General features: G+C 35.3%; 1 protein-coding gene across 2 annotated transcripts; it reads right to left on the bottom strand.

Moving 5' to 3' along the window:
• Positions 1 to 671: 671 nt before the first annotated feature.
• LOC106661265 (mitochondrial uncoupling protein 2-like) lies at positions 672 to 27768 on the bottom strand. Of its 2 annotated transcripts, none has more exons than XM_014384551.2 (8): positions 27657 to 27768; positions 2846 to 3008; positions 1976 to 2100; positions 1806 to 1915; positions 1540 to 1746; positions 1337 to 1477; positions 1133 to 1274; positions 672 to 1032 (listed from the first exon to the last, which is right to left on the bottom strand). In XM_014384551.2, exons 2-8 carry the CDS (start codon positions 2954 to 2956, stop codon positions 933 to 935), a joined length of 936 nt encoding a protein of 311 aa, XP_014240037.1. In that variant the 5' UTR covers positions 2957 to 3008; positions 27657 to 27768; the 3' UTR covers positions 672 to 932. The 2 variants fall into 2 exon arrangements, with proteins under 2 accessions (XP_014240037.1, XP_014240036.1); XM_014384550.2 differs by lacking the exon at positions 27657 to 27768 and adding an exon at positions 13432 to 13531.

The raw sequence follows: 27768 nt of genomic DNA, 5'->3' as shown, positions 1-27768 counted from the left end.
GATAGCCTTTTGAGAGATTATAAATCTCTTAACTTGCCTCATACTTAATGCTTTTGTCCAGTGCTTGAGTTGTATAGTATCTTTGTACTAAAATGAAGTTTGTGAAGTCGTAATATGTATTCTATGCATGGCTTTGTAAAATGCAATGATTTGACCAAAAATCTATGTTAAATTTTTTTTCAATAAACATTCAATTATTATCTACAATTTAAAATTACTAGATGTAATTATAGAATACTTACACCAATTTTACTTCTTTTCTACTTTATCACAATCCCTCAAAAAGGTGGATCTTGCTAAATTTTTGGACAGATGGGATTTTAAAGTTGCTGTGGAGGGTAGTATTGAAGACACAATATAGAGCATTTACAATAGATTTGAGGACGTAGCTACTTCCACTTGAGATGCCTTATAGGGTCATTGGCATGGGATCTGTTGGGCAAGGTTTGGGAAGACTATTGGGAATAAGAAGGTTTAGTGTGGTTCTTGCTAAATTTTTGGATAAATGGATTTTAAATTTGCTGTGGAGGGTAGTATTGAAGATAAAATACAAAGCATTTACAAAGATTTGTATCTTGTTTGGTTTACATCAATAGCTTGGATTGTAGATTGAATTTTTGGTCAATTAATACAAATATGAAATAATATTTATTTTATGCATTTACAATTTGTTAAAATAACAAAAAATCCTCATTTTGATATAGTAAAATAATCACAAAATTAATGACACAATTTATCGGAATGTTATAATTACAACAAATGGTCTAATTCACAGCACTTTTTTTCTTTTTTTATACAGTCATATTAGTAAAAAATATTCCTTATAAAAATTTTAAAATAGTAATAAGTTTTAAATGTACAGCAATGTTTGTATGTCTAACATGTAATAAATCAGTGACAATATATACTACTTAACCTAATATCACAGTTTATCATTCAACATGATAACGTTGAACATATTCCTTTGTCTTCTCGTATGTTACCCACATAACAATATTCCAACTAACTAAACGGAAGAAGGAAGGAGTGAACCTGCAACAGTTGATGCATATATAAATCTCTTTTCTCTCTCGCTCAAAAAAAAAAAAAAATCACATTTTAAGCACAATATTTAGCATAATTTAATATTTACCCTTTGAAAAATGCTGATATTCCTTCATCAGAAAATGTTTGCAAGGCACACTTGATGGAGTTTTTGTATGTTCCTGGTTTTGAATTCATATAACGCGTTTTCACCACATCAACAGGCGATGCAACTATTGTGGCGCACAATCCTACAAATTATTCATTTGTTTGTTTAGTTTTAGTTTTAAATTGATTTTTATAAACGACAAACCTGCAATGACAGCTGAAATGAAATGGCAAGGGGTTGCATCTTTCATAAAACCTTTGGTAACGATAGTTTCTTTTATAATGTCGTAGCAAACTATTTCTGCGACATTAACAATAGCGTTACGACTTGCATTTGGAAGCATACCTTAAAAACACATTTAAATTAGTTGTTAGATTATTTTCTTTCTTTAAACTGCATTATTGCACCTTTCCATAATCCAGCTTTTCCTTCCTTTGAGGCGATCGTTTTATAAGCTTCCAAAGTTGATTTATACCTGCTTCCAATTTCATTTTTCAACTGTGCTTGAAATCTAACTTTAACAACGTCTGTCGGTTGAGCTATGAAAACAGCCAATGCCCCTGTTGTTAATCCAGCTAGAACTCTACACGAGCTGTTTACACTCGTTGATTCACCTGAAAGCATAATGATGAAATTAAATACAATTCATATTTATTTTCCAGCAATTAATTACCAAAAAGTAGTTTTTGATAAGTAGCTTTGACATTGTCATAAAGACCAATTCGAATAGATGAAAAACAGAGCTGGCGTTGCAAGCCAGCAGATAATCCATTAAACAGGCTTCTGTAATAAAAATAAAGTTAAGACTGTTGGTATGCAAAAATAAAAATTTAATGTATTCACCTAGCTCCTTCAGTTCTGGCGATTGTGGTTAAAGTTCCAACAAGACCTCTGTATTGCACCGCACCTTCTCTAATGACCATGCCACTCCCTGCAACACTAAGGAGAGCTCGACTCTCTCCTTGAATCTAAAATCAAAGAAAATTTTATTTATAATTACTGAAAAGTGATTATCGTCTACCCTGCAGTTCCATGTGCGTACAATGTTGCAACTAGATTTTTCTACCCTACTGTCTGTCAGATATATTTCAGCATTTTCAGTCATTGGTTTCTTTTCAAACCTTAAAATATTGCAAAACGTCTAAATGTGTCTACCAGACAAAATCAGCAAGGACAAAAGGAAGAGTAGAACGATTGGAGCCGGTCAAGCTAAAATCGTCATTTTAAAAATCTGAAAAATTATTCATGGATCAACTTCATTAAACTTGTACTGTTGTACTGTTAAATTGAAGGTTGCCCTCTTCTGACCCTGGGTTTTTGTACTCTCGAACTTGGACCAACATAGTATTTCATCACTATTGAGCTCATGAGTAATGGAAAAAACCAAATATAAAAAAAAGTCTTTTTTTATATAAATAAATTATTTATAGCCTATACAAATATATGCATATATGCATACAAGCCAGTCTCCCACAAGGGAGCTCTCTTAGTCCCATCCTTTATACCATTTATACAGCTGATTTAGTATAGCAGTACTTTAATCCGATGCATTTAACACCATTTCTCTCCATATAAATGTTATGATGTTAGATTTTTTTGTCAAATTAAGTTATAAAATTTACTAAATAAATGCAAATCTAGATTGTCAGATAATCAAGGCTATATAAATTATTAATTTTTAAAAATCGTAATTTTTAAATTGTAGTAACTCACCTGTAGTCGTACTTTTACTGTATCCAATGGGAATGTCACCATGTCAGCGAAACAAGCGGATGAACCCGCACACATAATTTTATACTGAAGTGGTAAATTGTCAGTTGCCATTTTGATTCTTCTTGAGAAGACCAGCTATACCATCAGGTTCAAGTTTTATTATCTGAAACACAATTTAAGCAGCGTGAAATTTGAACTTTTTTCTGGAGGGTATCATAAAAAAATCCTGCCACCAATGACAAAAGGAGGTAAAACATTTTAAAAACGAACCTTGTCGCGCCTTCTCTCCCTGCCCAGTAACTATTCAATGTTTATCCGTGTTTATTTTTAAGCCTACAATATTTTCAACCTACACCACACTTCGTCGTGTCCAAAACAACTAGCATTATTTATAATTTATTTGCCATTTTACACATAAATCGTTTAATTGATTAAATAATAAAATTAAACACGCATGGAATTGTTTGTCATACTAATATGCTTTTTTTCCTGAAAATAAAAAGTGGAAAATAAAGCATTTATGGGAAAAATAGTGTACACCATTATTCTTATCAACGTTCTTGGCCGGCTACCGTAAATGTAAAAGACGTTCTGGTCCAATACATTTTGAAAATTTTTAAGTACATAATCTTGATGCTGAAATTTTATTTTGACCTTTTTGTGATTTATGAGACTTTTTAGCAACTTAGCAAATTTTTTCTTTCAAATTGAGCACTTGAAAAATTTACAAACAACTTAAAATTTAATGTAAAACCTGAAACGTTGTTGATTAAAAAATGGATGTAACATTAAAAGAAGTGAAGTTATATTTTTCGTTATAAGTTAATGAAAGGGTTGTGCCAATTTTTATCGTTGGCACTTTTCATCGTTCGTCCAGTTCGGTTGCTGTGCTCGACAGTTTGCGACAAAAGGCCAAAACGGCGAGCATAAGCAGAGAATGAAATGAATAAACGAACAATCTTCAGGTCGGTCGCTAAGAATATATTTAAACGAAAGTGGTTCAATTACGGATTTTCTCGCCATTATCAAGTGATTCAATTAATACAATTAACGACTAGATTAACACACCATGTTTAACTATTTATCTATTCGGCAACAGAGTGACAAGATGGTGGTTCGCTAATTAAAAGAACAGATTTTTCTCTGGAAAACAAAAAAAAAGAAGGTCTTAAATCAATATCCACAGCACGAGTTAATCAAGTGTGATTGATAAAATTTATTTATAAGAAAACGACTAGATGAAAACTTTGGATAAATAATTCGCCGGCGAATACGAGGAAAGTGAAATGAACCTTCATTAACCACTTAAGATGAAGAACGTGCTGTGCATTCTGGCGAGGCATGAAGGGGAAGGCTCCTGAGAACGAAAATTCCATCACCGTTACCAACTGGAACTACCTTTCTTTTGTATACATCATGTCATTACATTAAAAATCGTGAGATTTCCTGCGGTCTGCGGTGAGAGATGAACCTGCAGTTTGATCTTTACCGACATCGTCTGACGATTTTTCGCCATATTCGGTGGGTGTATGTGTGTGTGGCGTGTGCGTGTGCGTGCGTGTGTTGTGCGTGCGTGCGTGCGTGCGTGTGTGTGTGTGTGTGTGTGTGTGTGTGTGTGTGTGTGTGTGTGTGTGTGTNGTGTGTGTGTGATTATCTTAATGAAGATCGGTAAGGATCGAATTGTAAGATCTATTTTGTGAGGTTTTTCCGTGTTGATCGCGGGGTGAACCTCAACACTTGGTCATTAACTTTTCTTTTCCTGTCCTCTCTGGGTCTGTTTGTCAATTTCGTTCAGGCATTTCGTCATCTTCAGTGATCGGTTTACAAGAAAATATCTCACTGAATTTAATAGATTGTGATATTTTTCTCTTGGGGCCTGCGAGGTGATGGACCTAGTATAGGTATTTTCAGATCATTTTGGTATTCCTGGCCCTGAACACTTTTGTGGAAACCAAACTGCCAAAACACTAGATCCACCAGACAATGAATTAAAACAAAACTACTAAACCTAGGACGTATTAGGACTAGGATGATATTTGGACTGTTGACTGGACACTGCAGACTCCGGAGGCATATTCGAAGCAGCAGATACAAACCTGTTCGGATATGATCGGGAAGAAGAAGAAACATCGGAACATGTCCTCCGATGGTGTGAAGAAAGCCTCTGCAAGCTGGGATTGCACTTCTAGGAGAGGAAAAGCAGGCCTAAAGGATATTACTAAAACTAGAATAATAGTTGAACTGCTGACTGGATTCACAATTCTGGAGAAGCAAAAGCAAGTCAGGAAGAAGAAGAAACAGCGGGAAATGTCGACTGTTTGTGCCTAAACAGGCTGAGATTCCTATTCCTGAGAGAGGAAAAGCCCAGGCTTGAAGTCCACAGGAGTCCTTGAAAAAGTTTTGGTATCTGGTAAAAACTTTAAGCTTAATGAGCAGCTCTAGGCAACAATTGGTTAGACCAATACTGCGTTGCGCAGTTCGTAAAGACGACAGCTCCTTTTGAACTCTTATCTAATCCATTCACTGAAGATGGCGAGAAGACAGTGAGCATAGGCAGACCAAGACATAAAGATCAAACTGAAAACAAATGAAAGCCTTATGTTGCGACCTATTTTGTCTTTTGTTCCGGTCAATATTACATTTTTAAATAATAACCTTTTGGCTGAATAAAGGATGTAAAAAGTGCACGGAAGCCTACAATTATATTATGAAAAAAATCAGTAAATATAATTTAACGAAGTAATCATGTGGTTATGATGAAATAATTTGAAGCTTGACCTTAACCTAAGGCAGATGTTTGGCTCTCGTATTGAAGTACCGGATTATTTTAGTTTCGCCTTTTCCTCAACAAGTTATTTTAAGAGGCCGGGGACATTTACCGCAACGCGATACAAATAATCAGCCAACCGCCGAATTGATTCCTTTCAACGACAAAAAAAATTGCTGAAATCTACAAATCTACACTTTGTGCAAGGGAGCATATTCAAATTAAAACCCGCCGAGACGATTATGATTTGTTATGATTCTATTATGATTATGAATTTCTGGCCCAATTCCATAGAGGGCTAAGTAGGATTGTTTTCGAATTAACGCCTTCATCACGAAAGACAGGGCGGTAACAAACAGAAAAAGTAGAAAATTTAAAAAAAAAGTCCACTAATATCGACTTGAAAATAGAAAATTCCTTTTGAAATGCATCCTGTTTGACGCCCTTGCCAAATTGGATCGCTCGTAATAAATTCCGCCTGTTACAAAACACCCAACAAACACTGCGGAAAGGTGGGGTCAATAAACTTCCAAAAATAAAATTGCAAAATAAAGATAAACTATATCTAAACAATAATTTACTGATGCTGAAACGGCATAGGGTCACTTATTGTGGCTGCATTCACTCGCGGGTTTGTTAAACGATCGGGTTTCGGCATTGCGCCATCTTCAGTGAGGAACGCGTTTGAGTAATTCAACAAACCCGCGAGTGAAGCAGACCCAATAAGTGACCCTATGTCGGTTCGGATGAGTACACCGACTCGCAGACCAACACCCATCATCAACAATAATTTAACAAAAAATAAACGTGGGATCACGGATTTTAATGAAACTTTTTTCAGTGATGTTAAGCCAAAAAATAATAAACTCTTCAACTAGAAGCCGAGGATAATATATAAGTTTAGAAAAACATTTTCTTTGTTGTGCCAACGTTTCGATCTTTGTTTAGATCATCTTCAGGGCCTGGGATTTACAAACGTGTTTGGATTATACGAAAACATTAAGATGTATACAATGATGTACGCAGTATAGAAATCTTAGGTTTATTCAAAGTATTTGTATTCACTCAAAGTGTGTGTTTTCTGGGTAGATGTGTCACGGTTATGTGTCGTTTTGCGAGAGTTAGTAAGACATAAATGTTTTTTTGTTCACATATGTTTGATTTTGAAGGAGTATTTTTAAAGAAAATTATAAGTTATAGGTAAATAAAAAAGTAAAATGAGTGAAACAATTTGGCCAAAAATTGGAAACAATGAAGAAAATGTTCAATTCAGTACGGACTATTTCCTCCTCTGGCATTGGTCACCGCTTTCATTCGACATAGCATCGACTTTATGAGGTTTTGAATGCAGTGCTGTAGAATATTTTCATACTCCTCCAACAGCGCCATTCTTAATTCCTGCAAATTTTCTCGCATAACTGGGCGACTTTTTACCCTCTTTGAAAACTTGTGGCAAAGGTGTTCGATAGGGTTTAAGTTGGGACTACCTGCTGGCCACTCAAAGTATTGAAAGCTCTTTCCAAACTTCTTCTGATAACATTCTTCAATGTATCGTATAACTTTTAGGGAACTCTCGATGAAGATCAATTTTGTGTACCTTCCATAGAAATGGCTCCCCAAACAACACCACATCCGGTGTGAAAATGTTGCGAGGATATATGGGTCTCCTGTTCTTCTCCTAAGACTCCCTCGACCATCAGATGACCTCAAATAAAAGCCCTGATCTTCCGAAAACGAAGTTTTAGTCCAATACTGCTCAAACCAATTGATGTGATTCTTGGGAAAACAGAGCGGTTCTGTGCCTTGTCATAAGTACTGGACCAGTGGCAGGCCTTCTCGCAAATAATCCAGCTTCTGAAAGTATTGGCCTTACAGTGCGTAAAGCATACAGCAGGAAAATGTCGAGTACATACGAAACAACAAAACTATCATCCCCATGGGACATGACACGGCGACCTGATCCATGCCTTTTTGCGTAACTTCCTGTAAGTAGCGATGGAAGACCCTTCGGACAGTTGTTCCGGTAATATTACGCACCCTGACCACATACGCTTGACTTCTTCCGACTATGCTTCCAATCGAATCTCTATCGCTTAAAACCATCACTCAAACCAATTTGAAACTTAAAAATGACACAAGTTAAAAAAATCAAACCATCGGAACTTTTCAAAGAGGTTTTACAGAAGACAAACAAAGATGAGATTGACTCTTCAAAGATTTATTTACAAAATCCAATTGTAAACACAAGTGGGAGATTTTATCTGTTTTATCTCTTATAATAACCTTGAATATACATGCACAACAAAGAGAGAAAACCATTGGAAAGAACGCTTTGACAAGTGCCTATTTTTCGATCTATATCTCACCGTTCCTTGACCTGTCCTTGTAAGTATGTAATTTTCCTTTAGTTTATCCGTCGGAAAATTGTTCTAATGCCTGTTTTTCTTCAAGCTCATAAAGAATCAAAAGCCATTGTAAAAACCTATGCTCAAGAAAGGATTGTCGTTTTCTTTAACCTTCGTAAAAAGGAGAAGGAAATGGAAACCGAGGGTCGAAAAATTTGTCAAAAGGAAAGGATAAGACATAACAAGGTCGTGTTTATTCTCTTTTAGAACTAACGCAAACGGCGAAATACACGGCGCAGAATGACAATGTGCGAAGAATGTGCACAAAGTAATTGAAAACGTCAATTAATGGTCGTTGAGAAGGTATAAACAACCAGGGTGATTTTAATTTTTAAAATAAGTGTAATGAACACTATTTCCCCAACAAAAAATAATATTTTCAGTTTTTCACTTTATAATTACTTTAGAGATAAAATATATCTTAGAAAAAAAACAAAGAATAAAAATAATATTTTCAGTTAAAAATAAAATCTTGAATGAATGCCGAGTCATTTTTACCCTGGTGGTGCAGCTTTATAAGTTTCTTGTTAAAATGAATGTTTTTAAGAAGTACAAACTTAATAATAGATTAAATGAAGATAACAATATTCAACTTATCTAATAGAAATTTTAATAGAAAAACAATGTTCATTACACGGTAAGAAAAATGACTCATTTCTGCGATTTACCTTATCTGGGCAGTTCATTGTCTACTAACAACCGTGCAGTCGTCGATGCATAGAAAATTTTGAAACTTCGATATATTTTTTTTTCGTTTGTTTTATATTTTATGAATTTTGGCCCATTGTTTCGGCTTTACACCATCTTCAATGAGGAATTTATGGCGTTTGAGTGACTTATTACCTGACGAGATAGTAGACAGACTTTTTTTTAATCATGAGATTTCTCGACTTCGTGGACGTCTTGCTTAGGTTGTCCGGGGACCCAGACACAGTGTGTCGGATGGGCAGAGAAGCCCCTGAGAAACAAGAGACTCGATGGTTGGCTTTCGGAATCATAAAAGAGATTAAGTAAGTGTCCAGTTTGTAGACAAAAGTTGTTCCATGTGTCCCAGTTATTTAAAGAGTGTCTTCCTTGGCTCAATGTAGGGAGCGTATAGGGATCCCAATCGATGCAATAATTGTGATTGAGCACGGCATCCCCGTTACTATTTTTGAAGAAAAAAGTGTGGTCTTATTGTATACAGTACTGATAGTGCCGTGCCTCTAGCGTGTGTTTAGAGTGAATGTATTTATTAGAGTGAATATATAGTGTGAGAGGGCCAATGGTGGAATATTGAATATCGACCCTTAATTGGATTAGTTTAAAATGAGTAAAGGGTGGTAGAGGGATAATTCACAATAGGAAAGAATGTGAGTAAAAACTGTGTTGGGGGCTGAAATGACCTTGCTGTTGAACTGCCAAAACCCAGGTGGGTGATTCATGTCAGCTCAATTTTGTACATGTGTATGCGGAGTTGGGTGTAGTCTGCAGGGTGATGAACTTGTAGTTACAGGCAATTTCCCCCTCTTTGGTGTTTGTACTTAATAAGCTGTAAACATCGTTTAGTGATAGTGATTAATATAGCACAAATAATGTCGTCGGTCAGCGGATTTCGGATCATCACCATAATCCTCACATAAGTGGAAAACGGCGAATACCCGAATAATTTCATAAATTATCCATCATTGGAAAATCCGTGGAAAACAGCTCGCGGGAATTTCGCGAGTTCCTCCTATAGATAGGCGTTTTTTTCTAAACGGCAGCCCGTCAAAGAATGTGAAAATGCGAGACGATGTGTTAGTTAATTACAAATAAGTCGATTTTCTATTTTTTCCCTTATTGGAAATTGATTCTCTTTATGGCCTTTCCCTTAGGCCGACTCCGTTTCGACATATGACCCTGATAGATTATTTGTTGACGGAAATTGAACGGAGGAATAAACTTAAAAATAAATTAGAAAAACGACCTGTTTTACACATTTCATCGATCTTGGGGGAGTCTTCCATAATTGTTATTATGAATTTAATTATTAAAGAGTATCATTAATGAAAATAAGAAGGAAGAGAGTGAAGATTCGCTCAGCGCGATCTCAGCACTGAAAAATCTCCATGGAACTGCTGATATAATTATACAAAGATTATTTTGGCTTTTGATTCCTCTGAAGTAAAGTTCAATGAATACATCTATCTATTGGCTCTGAACCATTTTGTAGCATATCAAACTGCCAAAGCACAGATCCGTCAATGGATTAAAAATAAGTCATGTTCAAAGGGAATGTAGCCTAGGGCAGAGAGGCACGCGAAAAATTTTATCGAAGTGAAAAAAACTAACGGCAGAACTATTAAACCTAGGACGTACTAGGACCAGAATGGTAGTAGGACTTCTAACTGGATACTGCAGACTCCGGAGGCATATCTGAAGTAGCAGATACAAACTTGCGCGGATATTATCATGAAGAAGAAGAAACAGCGGAACATGTCCTCTGATGGTGCGAAAGCCTCTGTAAACTGAAATTCCTACTCCTGGGAAAGGTAAAGCTTAGGTCTAAAGGATATTACAAATGAGTCCTTAGGTCAATGAAAAAAGAGCCACCGCGGCCTTACACGACCCACGCACACCAGGGTCCAGTGTTAAGCGAAAAGGCACGGCAAAGGCAGGAAAGCTTGACGTACTTATAATAATTTTCCTTGGCCCTTAGGGCCCACTGGCGAGAATAAATAGATAACGCTCTGGGAGGTGTCTAATTCTTTTCGACCTAGTATCACCAAAAAAGTTTCATTGAAACCAGTGATCCATCGTCTTTAGCAAATCCTCTCGTTAGTAAAGTTTAGTTTTTAAAAATATTTCTAGGTACGACAGAACCCTATGAAGATAAGCAGACCAAAACGACCGGCAACGGCAAAATTTTAGATTGATTTGAGAACTCTGACAAAATAATTATTCTATGCAGAACTGTCAACTCTAATTGCCGTCATAAAAATATTAAATTTAAAAAAAGTGGGGCGTCGGTTTTTAAAACCATTTTGAAGACATCCCCCTCAAAATGGGATGGAAATATTATTTATCTATGGCATAGTCCAGGTATATTTACTGTTATTTAAAAAAATTGTAAATTACTTATGTGTGTGTATTTGGATGACAATTGTACTATGAGGTTTTCCATGTTTAGGGTCTGATGATGGGCCGTAAGCCCGAAATATCCATTTAATAGACGAAATTAAATAAAATATTTCAACCACGGAGAACTTGGGATTTTTCAACCTTTTGATAATAATTGCTACGAACCGTGGATTTTAAGAAACAGATGATAATTAATTTAGAAATTGCAGGGGCGTCGGTGGCCGGAAAGGTTTAGGCGCCGACACTGCGCTCATCACTGTAAGGTAAAGGTCCCGGGTTCGAATCCAGCGGCCCTGCATTCGAACCCGACATAGGACCTCTATTGTTGCAGGTGTAATTCAAACTTGTCCGGCCAAGAACGACAGCCAAAATAGGAGAATGAGGAGATCAGCATTGCCTTTTAACTGATAATAGTTTGTCTTTGTTATTTCTCCGATGAACTACACACATCAGGCCAACACTTGTTGGTTCAATTTACATACAATTTATTTTTCATATTCCCTTGATGAAGATTTTCAGCATCTTTTCAACATGGATTCTCTTCTTGCGTTCATAGGTGAAATTTTCGAAAAACTTTATCGACGATAAAAATACACGCTCCGGGTGCAAAGAACCGATTTTCTTTTCACGGAATAAGACGTTAAAAATAAAACAACGGACGTTGTTTAAGGCTAATAATTTATTTCTATTCAATGACGCTTTGGCCGTTTTACTATTGTAAAATTTCCACGAAAGAAAATAGGGAAGAAGCCAACATTTTTCAATTTATCTAAGAAAGTGTGTAATGAAACTCGAGCTTCAAATCGGGTGCTTAACATTTTAACAGAGAAATCTTTCAGTCCGTCGAGGGTCATTAGACTTAATTTAACCAGGGATAAAATTGATAATCAAATACACTTTTTTTTAAGTAGATTTCGCAAATCCTAGAGTAGACCCTCTAACCGTCAGTTCTTTAGCATCTTAAGTTCTTTCGCTGCCTACGGAGATATGAGACAAATATCGAAATATGCTAATGATCTCATTAGCTTCATGTCCTTGTTGGTCTGAGTTTTGAATAATTTATTTATCAAATAAGTTGCCAGGGTTTTCAACAAATAGCTGATGACAAGCTTCAAAGCTGTTGACCCAGTATATTCTTTCAATTTATCAATTCGAAATGTATTTGTTTACATGATTCACAACACGCTTGACAAAGTTCGTCAGGTGCTTCTACAACATGTAACAAAAAAGTCCCCCCATGGTTGGATTCTCAACGCTTTCGCAGATATTCAACATTTCAAGTTGTTGGTTTCTTCAACTATCTACGGTTTTCGTCATAATACTACTCGTAGCTCTTGAAGTACTCATTTTTGGGAAAATCCACAAAACGCATTGGAAAGAGCATTAAATTTCCATTAAGAAGCGACCCTTCTAGAAAATTTAATTTAATTTTTGGTAAAAAAACAGACACCAACTCTTTCAAAAACTGCTAAATTTAAAATTAGTAATTTTGCAGCTTCATTGAAAAAATTCACGGTAGAGCTTGACAAATTTCATAACTTCTTCGTTTAAAAAGCTTGCTGACTGTACACCCTTTCCTTTAATTACATCGAACCAAAATGGAGAAATTTTATGCTAAATGAGAAAATGGTGACGGTGTGAAAATGAGGGAATGAGTTTTAATCTAGTAATTCAGCTTTTTGTCCTGGGAAAAATTTATTTCCTAACTTTAACATAAAAAAACACACAAAACTGAAGAAAATGACACAAAACACTAAATCACATAAAAAAAGAGACAATAAATATAGCGAACTACCAAATCAGAAAAATTGGACAAAATATCTACACTAAACACAGACAAAACAAAAAAAGAACAACAATGTAGAAATTGTAAAACCCAACTTTAACCTAATAAAAGGTTATCACCTTGTATGTTGGTTTAAACAAAACGACAAAAGTGCATAGTCGTTTAGTTTCTTTTAAATTGTTTTCACTTACATAACATTAAATTTGGCACAAATTATTCAATCACTAAAGAATCGGTCCGGAAAAACCGAAAATTTCCATAAAGGACAAAAATTTTTGTCAAAAATGGACGACCTGATACCAAAATTTAGTATTTAGTTTATTAACCAGGCTAAAAAATTGTCCAAAATCGAAGAAATATAACCATAATCATTTTTTTTTAAATCGGTAACACTTCGGCCGAATTGGAAATGCTTTGCAAAAAAAAAATAATAATACAACAAATAATAATAACAATATGAAATAACAAAAGAAGGTTTGAAAATTAAAATTGAATTTGTTTTTGCAAAGATTTTTTTTTTACTTACTTCAGAAGGAAACGTAAGTACGGAGGATGGTGCTGGAGAGTACCTAGGTCGTCTAGTCGGGCGCTGCACCCTCCTTTAAATAAGAGAATTTTCTCTTCCCGGAGCGGTGGGGGTCGCCGGGGGGCTCAGTGCTGAGCGATTTCTTCGCAAGTTGTGACCAACCAGCTTAGCCGTAGACCTCGGTCAATAATATTCAATTTTTTATGGTAAACCATAAAAGATTGGCTACTACTCACCGCGGTAAATATGTAAAAAAAAACACCACACCAGAAAAAAAAAGCGTCACCAACAATACAAAATTGGCGATCAAAGGAAGAAAATAAACGGAGAGACGTTGTGATCAGTCACTACGATATCAGAAAACTTTTTTTATGATGTCAGATTTATATTCAAGATACAGGAAAAAGAAATTATGTAGACGTCACGTCCAACCAATAATAATGTATCATTTTGAAGGTGATGAAAATAATAACAGGGAACTAGAAAGAAAATCGCATGAATTCCCCCTCGTCTCTTGTCATTCTCCTCTCTCACCCTCACACCCTCTCTCCCCCCCCTCTCTCACTCTCTCTCTTTCTCTCTCGCTTTGTTTACCTATGGACATGGTAGTTTGGCCGTTACTAATCACTTTGGTTTCCATGGTCTCGATGGTTTTGTCTGTCCGTTACGGCTTTTCGACATCCACTGTCTGTGTGATTTCAGTTTAGTCGAGTCCCTTTTAGTCACATCACAAAAAATGGCGAATTGGAGAAATGCGTTTGACAGAGCAAAATATGCGATTATCGGCAGACCTAAATGATGGGTAACAACCAAAATGCAGGTCCATCACCCCTCCGAACTCCATCTTAAGCATTTTTTATTAATTAAACGGAAATTAATTTGCTTTTAATTTGGACACCACGACAATTTTGTACAAAATTAATTGTACCGAAAGCAATGAAATTTATCTCGCACTTCATCGAATTAGGCTTCCCGTTTCAATTAGACAATTTTTCATTGGGTAATTTTTGCGATTTTCTGTAATTTGAGATGATTTGTGACTAATTGGCTTTTTTATTGGTTTAATGTGTTTCGCAATTTTTCTATCTTCTGTGGCCGGTCTGCCTGTAATTTTACAAACACAGATTTAGACCAAACTTTTTGTGGTGATCCTACACTCAAAATTATCGACTCGTACACGACACTTTTTGTGAATAGACCCTGGTATGGCCCAAAAAAAGTTTTGAAAGTTGAAATTTTCCTGTTTTGAATATTTTTATTTGGCCTTTCTGCTTGCTCAAATTAACTATGTGAATATATCAATGTACAACATTTTTATGTAGATTGTAACAAAAATATAGCAATACATATCAAAATTTATTAATAACTACAAGCCTAAGCTAATATGTAGCTTTTAATGGATTGACTTATGATGATGCTGAATTTTTATTGTATTGTGTGATAATATGTTTTCTCGTGCATGTGTTGTTGCCTACAAAAATATGGAAGGTAAGCAGCATACTAGAAAGTACATCGAAAAAATTAGAAGACTTTACTTCTTGTAACTTCTATTAAAAATATAATTTTGTAATAATGCTGTCAGCGTCAAATGTTTGCTGCAAACGTTTATATTATTTCCATGTGGCGAGTACATGTTTTGAAAAGAATCTTTCACTTAAAATGAATCCAGAACTCAACCCATATAGGCAAAAGCACGAGCGAGCTATTCAGTTAAAATGTGACTCTAATTATTTATTTATTAGTTACTTTTTAACATCTTATCTGGTACACTGCATCTCAAGCGATTTCCTTCTTATATTCTAATTGAACCGAGTGTCTCTCAGCGCAGCATCCTATGTCCTTACTAGTCACAATATGCACAGCCGACATTCATGTTTTCCCTAACAATATTACATGCCCTTTTGCTGACGAAACTAGTCAGAATACCCAACTCAGCATAAACCTTCTCTAGTTTTGTATTGCAGTCTAGAGCATGCAGTAGTGCCCCGTGGGAAAGCACGAGTACACCATCTACAAGTTGGGAAACGCAAGGAGAAAGGTGTAAACCCTACTGAAACAAGAAGTTGAGTAAGTTGAAGCCAAAAAGCCAATTTACAGCAGATGAGTACCAAAAGGTCTCGGTCAGAAGACGGGCTGAAAAAGCCTATATCCACGTCAGTGAGATACTGGCTGCAGTGATGGTCGATATCTGTAATACTAATTCTAAGAGCATGTTTGAGTCAAGATCTGTGGAAACACCCAAGGACTAAAATTGATATAAGCCTTGGGCAATATACTGTCTATCAGGCGGAGACTATGCTTATGAAAAAATTGTGCAAGATTAAAATGCTGGGTATTACCAACAATAGAATAGCCATGTGTAGAATAGCCTTCGATAATAAAGCCCAGAGCCGTTTTGGATTGCATCAAGGAGCAATGTTAGACATTGAGTACAACAAAATTAGCCTGGTTTTGATAAAAGGGCATGCAGGGCAATACATTGACCGAATAAAGTTCAGTCAAAATCGCCTCTGACCGGCCCACCATAGACGTTATGTCCCAGCAAGAATGTATCATTTCGAGACTGGTCAATATTGTACGATAACAGTGAAATACAAAAGTAGCATGAAATCCCCGTGTTCTCTCTATCTATGATTTATGTATCATCTACCTTGCACAAACTCTCTCTCTCTCTGTCCATATCCCTCTTTATCTATCTATGATTACTCACCTTCTCTCTCTCTCTCTCTCTCTCTCTCTCTCTCTCTCTCTCTCTCTCTCTCTGCCTCTCTCGCTCACTCTCTTTGCCTCTCTCTCACTCTCTTTCGTTCTCTCTCTCGTTCTCTCCCTCTCTCACTCTCTTTCTCTCCGGATACTCCGGATCCATACAGCCTATGCAAAAAAGTTAATTTCATGTATTCGATAAGAACAAATGTTTTGTTTAGACAATATTACAAAAAACATTCCTAACTTAAAAAAGTTCAATGATAAATGGATCGCACGTGGCTTCCTAGGTTTATATATTTATTTATCAGGGTTTGGTCTCATCGCTGTGATCCCAAAGATCGGTTTTTCAATTTAATCGGAATCATTTTAATGGAAATCCTCCGATGTTTTTCTTTTGATAGCATATAACCATCACCAATTTAGATATTGAAATGTCAATTGTCTTTATCGGGGATGTCACGGATCGAGGTGTAACCCGGGCCAGAGAGCATCCACAAAAACAAACAATGTGGAAAACAACAGAAAAACATTATCTATTTTCCAGCTTTGATGATGGGTGATGTCGAGTCGGTGAACTCACGCTGAACCGGCATAGGGGTCATTTATTGGGTCCGTCTTCACTCGCTGGTTTGTCGGATTACTCAAATATATATATTTACTACTATTTATTACCTAAATAATTGTATTTTCCAGGTGGTCAACAGACTTAATACAGTATTAGTAATAATACAATAACACAGGAATGTAAATGTAACGAAATTGTATTAGTAATTGAAATTATTACATGCTCAAAGATTGTCCAATATTCCACGTATTTTTACCATTCCAATACACATTCAAAAGATATTTTTCGGACTAGTTAGTGTTTTTTCTATTTTTTTCCTATTTTTCAGTTTCAGTTTTTCCTATTTTTTTTCTCTGTAATTCTGTTCGATGGATTTTAATTTTGATACGCATTCCTTATTCAGAAGAGTATGTACTTTCTGTTTAAGCAACAAACTTCAAGAATTCGTTAATTTTACACACGTTGATAGAAGCCAGCTGGCACTCAGTTTGGGTGAATAAGGGGCGAGGAGGTCTCGAGGCCATCGTCGTTAACGGCGACGTGGCATGTTTTCCGGATGGGAACCTTTGTAAGATGGACTGGATCCGTTCGTTGAGGAATGGGGTAACTGTGAAATTGCAGAGTAGTCAGGTGCTTTGGCAATTTGTATGATGACTTTTGATTGGATTGTATGCGCTGGATATTGGCTGGCTTGGAGGAACTCCCTATGTCCAAAGTGGTCACACTGTCTTGTACGAAGTTAGTAGAGGTTTAGTGGTCAAAATAGATTTTGGTCTAAAGAGCCTTCGTAGTTGCCCAAGATGTTAAGTTGTATTGTTATATAGTCCTAAATATGTGACTTGAATTGGATTTGGCAGCTCCTTGTCTTTGAAGTACAATGGAAGGCAAGTTTCCTAATTCAATCTTGTACTCCACTTTTGGCATGTCTGGTGCCATTCGGTGGTAATAATGAAATTGGGATGTATAGGAAAGTCAGCAGGGAGCATAAAGAATAGGCCCAGGAATGCTCCCTTGTGGGACGCCGTATTGTTCTGACATTTGAGTAAGACGCACCTCACCATAATGCATTCAAATAAATAGGATTCCAGGATAAAGTAAAAATTAGGTTTAAGTTTATAAAAGGCATGGATGCCCCCAGAGAGAACCGCATAAGGACCGTCATAACCAAACTCAGAATCGGGCATGCGCGGTTGACACGCGGAATTCTGAGCCCAAGCGTATGTGTTTGCAGTGAAACGTTGTTCAATGCGTCCGATTAAAGGGTGACTGTCTTTGGTTCCATATAGAGAGCGAGCAAGCACCCGATATGAATTGTGCTCGAGTACTGCAGCGAAACAATGAGTCACAGGGGTATTTTTGCATAAACAGATTTTTTATTCAAATCTATTCTATATAATTGTATAAGTATAAAAAGTGTTTTGATTGATCAATTCTGTTATTGTTTCGTTAGAATGTATTTATTAGAGTGAATGTTTGTACTGCAGAGCATGGCACATCAATTTAGCGTTTGTTGTTTATATGTGTAAATGATGAAGGAGGGATAGCGAGTACCCCACAGTGATATGTAAATAAATAATAAAATAAAAATGAGTTTGTTTAGGTTAATACCAGGTTAAGACAAACTTAGACCTAGGTCTGACCATCAAAACACTGCAGTTGGTTCCCTCACAGTCTAAGTTCGATTACGCACATACGCGTATGCATGTGAAACTATTTTTTCGTTTTGTTTTATTTATCTACACTACTTTATATTTAAAAGGTAGACCTATTTCGGGAATAAAAACTGCGCAGCACCGAAAACAATAGATTTTGTAAAATTTTTATGACTCAGTTTTATTTCAAAGAAAGTGTTTTTTATTTGTAACATTTCCATTAAAAGTATAGGTATTATTCACAGATGGAGATAAGATTCTTATTTTTGTGCTGATTATCGACAGGTTTTTATTCTCCTATTCTTGTTATTGTTCCCCTTCGAAAATAGATGCTGAATAATTAGAAATGTCCAAATCTCGTTCTCTGCCAGCGCCCAAACCCTGGCTAAAACTTAACTAATCTCCTCAAACAATATTTTATCTAGGGGAAAATAACTAGCGAAGGGCATTTACTATTAAAATCTTTTAAGAAAATATGAAATCCTTAGCAAATTTGCAATAGATGTTAGCATTAAAATTTGGGTTTAACGAGAATTTTATGGAAACTTTTTTTCCTTGATACTACGTGGTAAAACATTAGATATTTTTATGTTACTGTTTTATGTACTCCCGCAGTTATTTCAGTTTCTTTGGTTTAACTTAACTTTCTACTCTATTCGCCACTTCGCATTAACTAAATCTATAAGGTGGACTGTCTACGTTCGGTCAGAAAATAATATAAACAGATAGATTCTTGTCGTTTTTTTAAAGGTGGTTAAACTATTTTTTAGCAAGAAATAAAGTTGATATTTTTGTTCACTGCACCCCGAGAAACCCCCGTATACGAATTTTCGGTAAAATATTTTTCTTAAATTTTTCGACTTGGATTTTTTTTTAATCGAAAATCGTAAAACTGGAGATAACATCGAAACGATTGCACCAATCTACCGGAAACTTTATAGGGACGTAGGGCCTAGTAAACTACACGCCTTGACACAAACATCTTGTCCGTAAATAAATTAGAACCAGTGAAAAAAAAAATAGTTTTGAGGTGTTTTTATAAATTTCATTCAAATTTTTCTAATTTATTTTAACTTAAAATATAAACCTTGTCAGCACATTCAGCTTTCCAACAGTTGTCACTACATCCAATTTGAATAAAACCCACAGGAGTTATGAATTTTTTAGTGAACCCCTGGGGATCGGAGGAAAGGAAAATATGCCCCCAATGGATCCAGTTATGACTATTTTTTCTTTGCCATAAAATTTCGTATTTAACGGCTTTAAATGGTGCTTAAAACAAATCCGAATCGGTATTTTCAAAAATTAACAAATTTATTGTAAAATCGAAAAACAATTTTTTCTATCAAATTTTTCGGGGGCGTCGGTGGCCGCAACAGTTTAGGCGCTCATCACTGTAAGGTGAAGGACCCGGGTTCGAATGCAGGGCCGTTGGATTCGAACCCGACATACAAATGGGCTTTTTTCAAAAACACCCGCACCCGGAGGGTTGATATTGACCTCTGCTGTTGCGAACCCTCGTAAAAAAATAATAATAATCAAATTTTTTGCTTTTCAAATGGCTTCGATTTTTCTCGAAAATCACAAAAATAGTTTAACTTTAAAACGATTCCACTGATCGACCGGAAACTTTTATAGCGTTAGAACCTTAAAAATTACATGTAACGCCATAAACGTGGCTACCGCGAATAAATTATGACCGGAGATAAAAAATAAAACGTTTGAAAAATGTTTGCTGATCCCCCCCCCCCGTATTGTTATTACTTATAACAGCTTGAAACACCTAAATACGAGATAGACTTAAAGTAGAAATGTTCAGCTTGTCATCGGTTGTAATATCGTTGCATGTGGATAAAATCCGGAGAATTTATAAATTTTTAAGTCCAAAACACAAGCCATGGGAGGTGAAAAATCTCCCCCAGCGGATCCAGCCAAAAAAATCTGTTTTGTTTGCCACAAAATTCGCGTTTAAGGCTTTAAACAGTGGTTAAAACGAAACCGAATTGATTTTTTTTTATACATTTGGAGAAAATCCGGGAAAAAATTATTTTTATAAAAAAATTTGATAGTTTTAACATCATTCCGCCGATCTACCGGAAACTTTACAGGGGCTTAAAATCTTTATATGACTTTATAAACTACACGTAACGATCCAAATGTTGTGTCCGTAAATAAATCAGAACTAAAGATATAAAATAAAACTTCGAGGTGTTTTTGTTTGGTCATTATTATTTTTCTCATTTATATTTATTTATTTATTTTTACGAGGGTTCGCAACAGCAGAGGTCATATCAACCCTCCGGGTGCGGGTGTTTTTGAAAAAAAGCCCATTTGTAAGTATGTCGGGTTCGAATGCAGGACCGCTGGATTCGAACCCGGGACCTTTACCTTACAGTGATGAGCGCCGTGTCAACGCCTAAACCGTTCCGGCCACCGATGCCCCCTTTTTCTCACCTATAATGGTATAAAATCTAAACATTCTTGACACAACCGCAAAGGAAGAATTGTTATCGTTGAATTTGGATAAAATCCAGGGGAGTTATCAATTTTTAAGTCAGAAACATAGGACACCGGAATAAAAAAATAGCCTCTGACTAATCTAGCTCACAAATATTACATAGGCTGAAAGTAGAACAATCCAGTTCTTTCCAGCGGTTCTAAAACGTTGAATCTGGATAAAATTCAGAGTAGTAATGAATTTTTAACTGGATTTTTGTTTTTTTAGTAAGAAACTAAATTCTTTTTTTTAATTTTTTGATTGATTTTATCGTTACAATAGCATGCCTGAAAGAAAAGAAATTCAGTTTATAAGGATTGTAATAACGTTCAGTTTGGATAGGTTTTTTTTTTGTTTTAACGGAACATTGTAGATTAGTGGAAAAAAATTCCTCTTTGGTAATCAAACACAAAAATGTCTTTTGTCTGTTTGCTATAAAAATCGGTGCACTTGAACGAGGAATTAGGGAAATTGTGAAACATGTGGATTCGTTCAATCTAATCTGCATATCAGAAAGGGCAGTGGCAACATTAACATTCGTGGAAAAAAAGAAAAAAAAACAACAACTCCGTCCTCGGCGTAACGAAAGCTACTAGGGAGAGTCTAGTAGTCCGGTTTTAGTTCAATGCCAATGTCGAGAACCATTTGAGAATGCGGAAACACCTGTACCCTACAGCTGAGTCAAATCACAACAAAATCGGTTGACAATCTCTTAACTGGCACACACAGATAATTTTTTTTGTCGAACATGTCCGAGGGTGATAGTGGTTGAAATTTTCCAAACGTCAACAAATCAAGAAACGTTAGTTTGGCTTTGTACTGGCAAATAGATTACGAGGAAAAAATAGGTTTCAGATAGTATTTAACAAACACACGACAATGGTTTTTGTAAATTAGAAAAATTTAGGCTAAATCACGCATCGAAAAATTTTGATGCTGTGATCTTCCGGTCTGTTGGGTGATAGTACCTGTAGTTTGATAGTTTATAATCATTTTAATATTTCTAGCCTCGTTGTTTTGTTCTGTCAGACGCGTTTTGGCTTCTCGCCATCTTCAGTGATCAGTTTAAAACAAAAATCTCAATGAACTAATCACTTAATAATTGTGAAATTTTCTCTTCCGGTTTTTGTGGCGATGGAATCTGTAGTTCAGTCGTTTCTAGCCATTCGATAAAAGTGTAATTAATGGATTAAGACTCCAATCTTATTATATTGCACTGATGATGATGATCGTTCGATCTCAAGATAAAAAAATTAATTAGCTTTCCAAAAACCCTAGAATATGTGTGCCATATGAGGTGCGGTCTGGTGTGACGTAGGTGTTAGAAAAACATTTTCTTTATCATGCCAACGTTTCGATCTTTATTGAGATCATCTTCAGGGCCTGGGATTTATAAACATTGTTTAAATTATACAAATACATGTAGGATGTGAAAAAAATGAATTTATACAATGCTCGAAATTTTAGATTCAATCAACGTATTTGTACTCACTCAAATGTTTTTTTGGCTAATATGATTAACATAAGGCCATAAATTAGCTTTCCTTAAAGGAAAGTTATAAAAAAAAAAGAAAAAAAAGTGTGTTTTCTGTGTAGATGTGTCATTCTTGTGTGTCGTGTTGAGAGTGACACTTTGAGCCCTGAAGATGATCTCAATAAAGATAGAAACGTTAGCATGATAAAGAAAATGTTTATCTAAAACCTACGTCACACCAGACCGCACCTCACTATCTCCAAATTGTCATTGGCTAACGGTCACTACACACCACACAAATCAAGAAACGTTAGTTTGGCTTTGTACTGGCAAATAGATTTAGGGGAAAAAATAGGTTTCAGATATTATTTAACAAACACACGAGTCAATGGTTTTTGTAAATTAGGAAAAATCAGGCTAAACTCGCCTCGAAAAATTTTGATGTTGTGATCATCCGGTCTGTTGGGTGATGGTACCTGTAGTTTGATAGTTTCTGATCATTTTGATCTTTCTATCTTCGTTGTTTTGGTCTGTCAGACGCGTTTTGGCTTCTCGCCTTCTTCAATGATCAGTTTAAAACAAAAACCTCAATGAACTAATCACTTAATAATTGTGAAATTTTCTCTTCCGGTTTTTGTGGCGATGGAATCTTTAGTTCAGTCGTTTCTAGCCATTCGATAAAAGTGTAATTAATGGATTAAGACTCCAATCTTATTATATTACACTGATGATGATGATGATGATCGTTCGATCTCAAGATAAAAAAATTAATTAGCTTTCTAAGAACCCTAGAATATGTGTGCCGGATCTTTTCAAACAACCCTGTATAAAAGTCAGACTCGGTTACCTATGGGTTGCATATCTTGATAATAACGAATTGAAACGGTTCACAAAGCTTAACGGGATGTAAATTAATTATTTTCTCTCCCGAATAAATTGGCTTTGCACTTTATACAGGACAGGCGGGAGAAAATTTGAAAATTTTGAAGAAAAACCATGTCAAACTTTGTGAATGTGAGTTTTCCCACTTTTCTTTTTCGTAATCGGATTCTCGATGTGATCTATAAAAGGCTAATTAATATTAAAGAGATATATCGTCGGCCTTCAGGTCAGACAATCGAAATTAGGACGTGCTCGAAATAAAACGTTATTACAATTGTCAATGCCCATTTTTTCACTTCGTCCAAATTATTTCGTCACGTGATTTATCACTCCCACCGGATTTTAATTCAATTTAAAGCCAAAATTCTATTTAAAAACTCGCCACGGCTGGCAAACAGAGTACATTAGAAAGACACGCGAGGAGTCAAGACAAAGCCAAGAGTGTTTATGACCTTGACGCGCGAAATTGTACCAATTTCACATTTAAAAATTAAAATAACAACACGAATGTTCATCATATTTCACAATAGTTTTTTTTTTAACTGAAAAAACCCTATCGACTATCTTAAGATTGTTTCCCCCTGTTTTTGTTCGGTTTGTTGTCTACTGAGGATAGTCCTCTTTGTCCTTTGTTGATCTAGGTCTATTCATGTTTTGGTTAAGGACTATTAAATTTAGAAATAGATAAAGAAGCCCCATGTACGTGTAAACAAGATAATTTTATCACGCGTTTATAAGTAAATAAATCACTATTATATTATTTTTATTTTATGTTATATTTATACATATATTGTTATATGTTACGTACTTTATATGAGAGTATTCTCTGGTATTATTTTTTTTTTTTTTTTTAGCAACGTACGTCGAAAAATATTTATGACAGGAGCTTATTTCGTTTCAGGCTCTATCGAGAATCGTGATAACTGATAAGAACTGGCTTTATTTCGCAATTTACTATAATTAGTTTAGATTCCGGTGGATTGTAAAAGGCCACGTAAACAAACGCCCATTTAGATCTGATTAAATCAAAACATTTCGAGGATCGTCTTAATTGACTTTTTAGGTTTTTGACATCAATGCGCAAACAGGAAATTTACTAGGTACATTTTTATACGGCTTAATGATCACAGGTTGTAGTATGGAACAATTAAGAAAGAAAGATAATCTGGCGAGAGTGAAATTTCCTAATCTACGACAATTTCTCAAGGAATCGAGGACTTATGGCCCAAATATAAAATATGTACTATTTCAGACAATTTTAACAGTCATCAATGCCCTTGAGGGATCTGAGGATTGGCGTGGTCGGTCGGGGGACAAGAAGCGCCTCTGAGGGCCTTACAAGGACCAATATTGAACCCTTGGCTATTTAAGGGATGGACGGCACAGCGTCTGCACGTCCCTAGTAAGGTCTATAAAGAGAGTGAATGAGTGAGAGGGATAATTCAAAAATCAAGACCAGCTTAGACTACACAAATTTTCTAGTATTTCTTTTCTTCAGTGAATTTCTCTCGTCTTCACTACTGAAAAATTAAATATCAGATCCGTCTACAGTTTTCTTGGGATGTACAATGCACCTACAACTCAGAAATGGGTGAAAAGGAAAAGCAATGAAGAAAATGTTAAATAACTTTTTTTTAAACTGACAACTGACTTTTTAAAGAAAAATTGACAATGTATGTATTCCAATAGGTTTAACGTTTTATGTATGTCATAATAATAAAATCTTGTGTTGAAATTCACTAGTATTCGTGGTCCGCTTGACCAATTAATATCATTCAATTAATTAAGGTTTTTAGTTGAGATAAAAAAGTCAGTGTCACGAGCGGGATTCGAACCCACAACCTTCGGCTTGATACGTCGCTACTCTACCAACCGGGGCTTGAAGTCACGATAGCTCAGGTGGTAGAGTAGCGGCGTATCAAGCCGAAGGTCTTGGGTTCGAATCCCGCTCGTGACACTGACTTTTTTATCTCAGCTAAAAACCTTAATTAGTTGTGTTGAAATTGTTTTTTTTGTACATATGTATTTTTAACACCCTTTGTAATCCGAAACTCCCAAGTAAGAATTAGTTCGGATTACTGAGAGAGCACTGTATGTAAAATAAAACTAAGTTTATTTTATAAAAGAAACATAGCCGGAATTTTTGAACAACACTTCAAAGCATAATTTTTATGTTTTGTAGTAATTTATTTCATAATTCGGCATTTTTCTTTTTCCCCTTAGCTTTGAATTAGGTAGAAAGAAATTTGTAAACTCTACTGTAAATACATAATAAGAATTTAAGGGCCAGAGCCGTCAAACTTGACTTGTTGAGATTTTATTCCTTCATTTGAACTTCCGGAGGTGCGATCTGTTTTGATTCCACAAAATTTCAACAACCCATGCACGCACATACACTCATAAAAAATAGGTTTATTATAACCACCGAATTATCAACAAGTACAGAAAGATATCCGAACGTAAAAATAACTAGCATTCCAAGGGTATCAGGGGGACGATCAAACGGAGGTAAACATGTTGTGCAGTTTTCAATTTGTTTATTTTGCACGTTTCCGATTAAATTTGTTTAAAACAGCCCCATTTTGATCAAAGGGTTAAAACAAGTATGGCCGCAACGGGCCCTGGTTCGAATCTCGGCACTGGATTCAAACCTAGAGTACTTAATAATGGGCCTCTTTTTTTTTCTTTTCTTTTCAAAAAACACTCTTGGGGTTGATATGACCTTTGCTGTTGCGAAACACAATAAAACATTAAATAATTTAAAAACAACAGCATACGCAGGGGTACATATTTCCAAACTGCAACATCCCCAGACATGGAAAACCTTTATGCAATATTTTAATTACATTTTTTTTAATAATTGCCAAATTTTGGAAACAAGCAAATTTTATGGACTTAAAAACACATTAAGGAAAATTTTAATCACTCTTGAAACAAATCAGGACTTTGTTATATGGGCAATAAAAATGGGCTTAGGTAAGAGGCAGATTCCAATGTTCTGATGTGACGAGTTTTCATATGTTATATTATTGTCTCAATTTTAATAGTTTTTATATATACTAAAACATTTTACTTTATAGGATTAATTAGATTATCTTCTTTGGCCTGAGAGCCCTAACATTCTATCTTTGTTCGTGGTCCGCTAAGTTTTGGCTTAACGCCCGTTCCTACATTTTCCAAGAGAAAAGGGTTAGCATACTCAAACGCTCGTTTCCGCGTTTTTCCAAAAGTGTTACGGAAATAGTAGACAAAAAGAAAAATTCATCACTATTGCTTTTGGTAGAATCGGTCCCAAGGGCGTTTTGTTTTACTTCCCTGTCTTTTTTTTTTAATTTATTTATTTGGACGAGTGTTCATCGAATAATGACAATGGCTTAAACTTTCAATTGTGTTTTTTAGAATGACCTAGTTAATTATTTTTGAACTGGTAAAATGATGGAATTATTTTTTTTTTTAAAGGTAAGACATTGTTATATTATGTCAAATTATTTTCCAAATGTGACTATTATTCCTGTTTAGGTCTCAGAGGATAGACAGAAGAAACGATCAAATTATAAAATATTTTGCGTTTAAATTGTTAAATTAGAAATTTGACATTATTTATTGTTATCATATTATTTATCAATGACATTAGATGATCACAAAAATTTTTTATATTGCAATTTTTTTAAAGGTTTTTTTGGGGTAAATCAAAAAAGCCTGGACGTTTTACGATCGTTTTTCCGTCTATCTTCGATGTTTGTTGGTAGGTGGCAGTTCGACGGACCAAAACAGCGAGTATAGGCGGACCGAGATCGGAAAACGTTGGACGCTTTAGACTTGGGGAAGAAATCTCAAAAACAAAATATGCGATTTGTAATCAAATTTTGAAGAATTTCGGTGCAAGAGTTTGTATACCGAGGTTGCGTTAATACGAGCGTCCTGAGATTTTTCTGCCGTTCTGACAAATTTAACCGATATGAAAGGGTTAAAACAGCAAGTCCAACGAGGTAAATTTAAACAATTTGAAGGGATTTTTTTTAACGATCGATTCTTGCCGGTTTATTCCGACTTTTTGAGCTCTACTAAGTCTTGAGACGGTTGATTAATTTTATATATTTGTTTTATTTTTTTTATCGAGGGATATATAATGAAATCATTTAATGAAATATAATTCTAAATATCGATAGATTTTGAAATGAAAACACAAGTAGTGATGCTTTAAGAACAGCATAAAAACTCTTTTTCTTAAAAAAAAATTAAATTGAACTGAAACTTGATATATTGCATTTTATATCTAATCCAATAATGATTTTTTTGTAAATAAATTAAAATATAATTTTCTTGAACTAGACCTATTTTTAAAAAAATATCAAGTTTTCACAGTCGAAAAAATCAAAACCAACTCGTTACATGATTTTCCATGAATGACATTCGACTTACAATATTTAATTGGTGGTTTGTACTTACAGAAGATAGCACCCAATTTGTGATAAGGTGACCTTTCTCGGTAAGTGTATGGAGTTGAATAAAGGCAAGAATTAATATATGAAAGAAAGGAGAGTGGCCGTTACCCTCTCTA

The sequence above is a fragment of the Cimex lectularius genome, unplaced genomic scaffold (genome assembly GCF_000648675.2).
Source record: "Cimex lectularius strain Harlan isolate CLEC.00 unplaced genomic scaffold, Clec_2.1 scaffold75, whole genome shotgun sequence".
In the NCBI taxonomy this organism is placed as follows: Eukaryota; Metazoa; Arthropoda; class Insecta; order Hemiptera; family Cimicidae; genus Cimex; species Cimex lectularius.
Note: the sequence above shows the minus strand (reverse complement) of the source record. Positions and strands in the feature narration are given on the sequence as shown.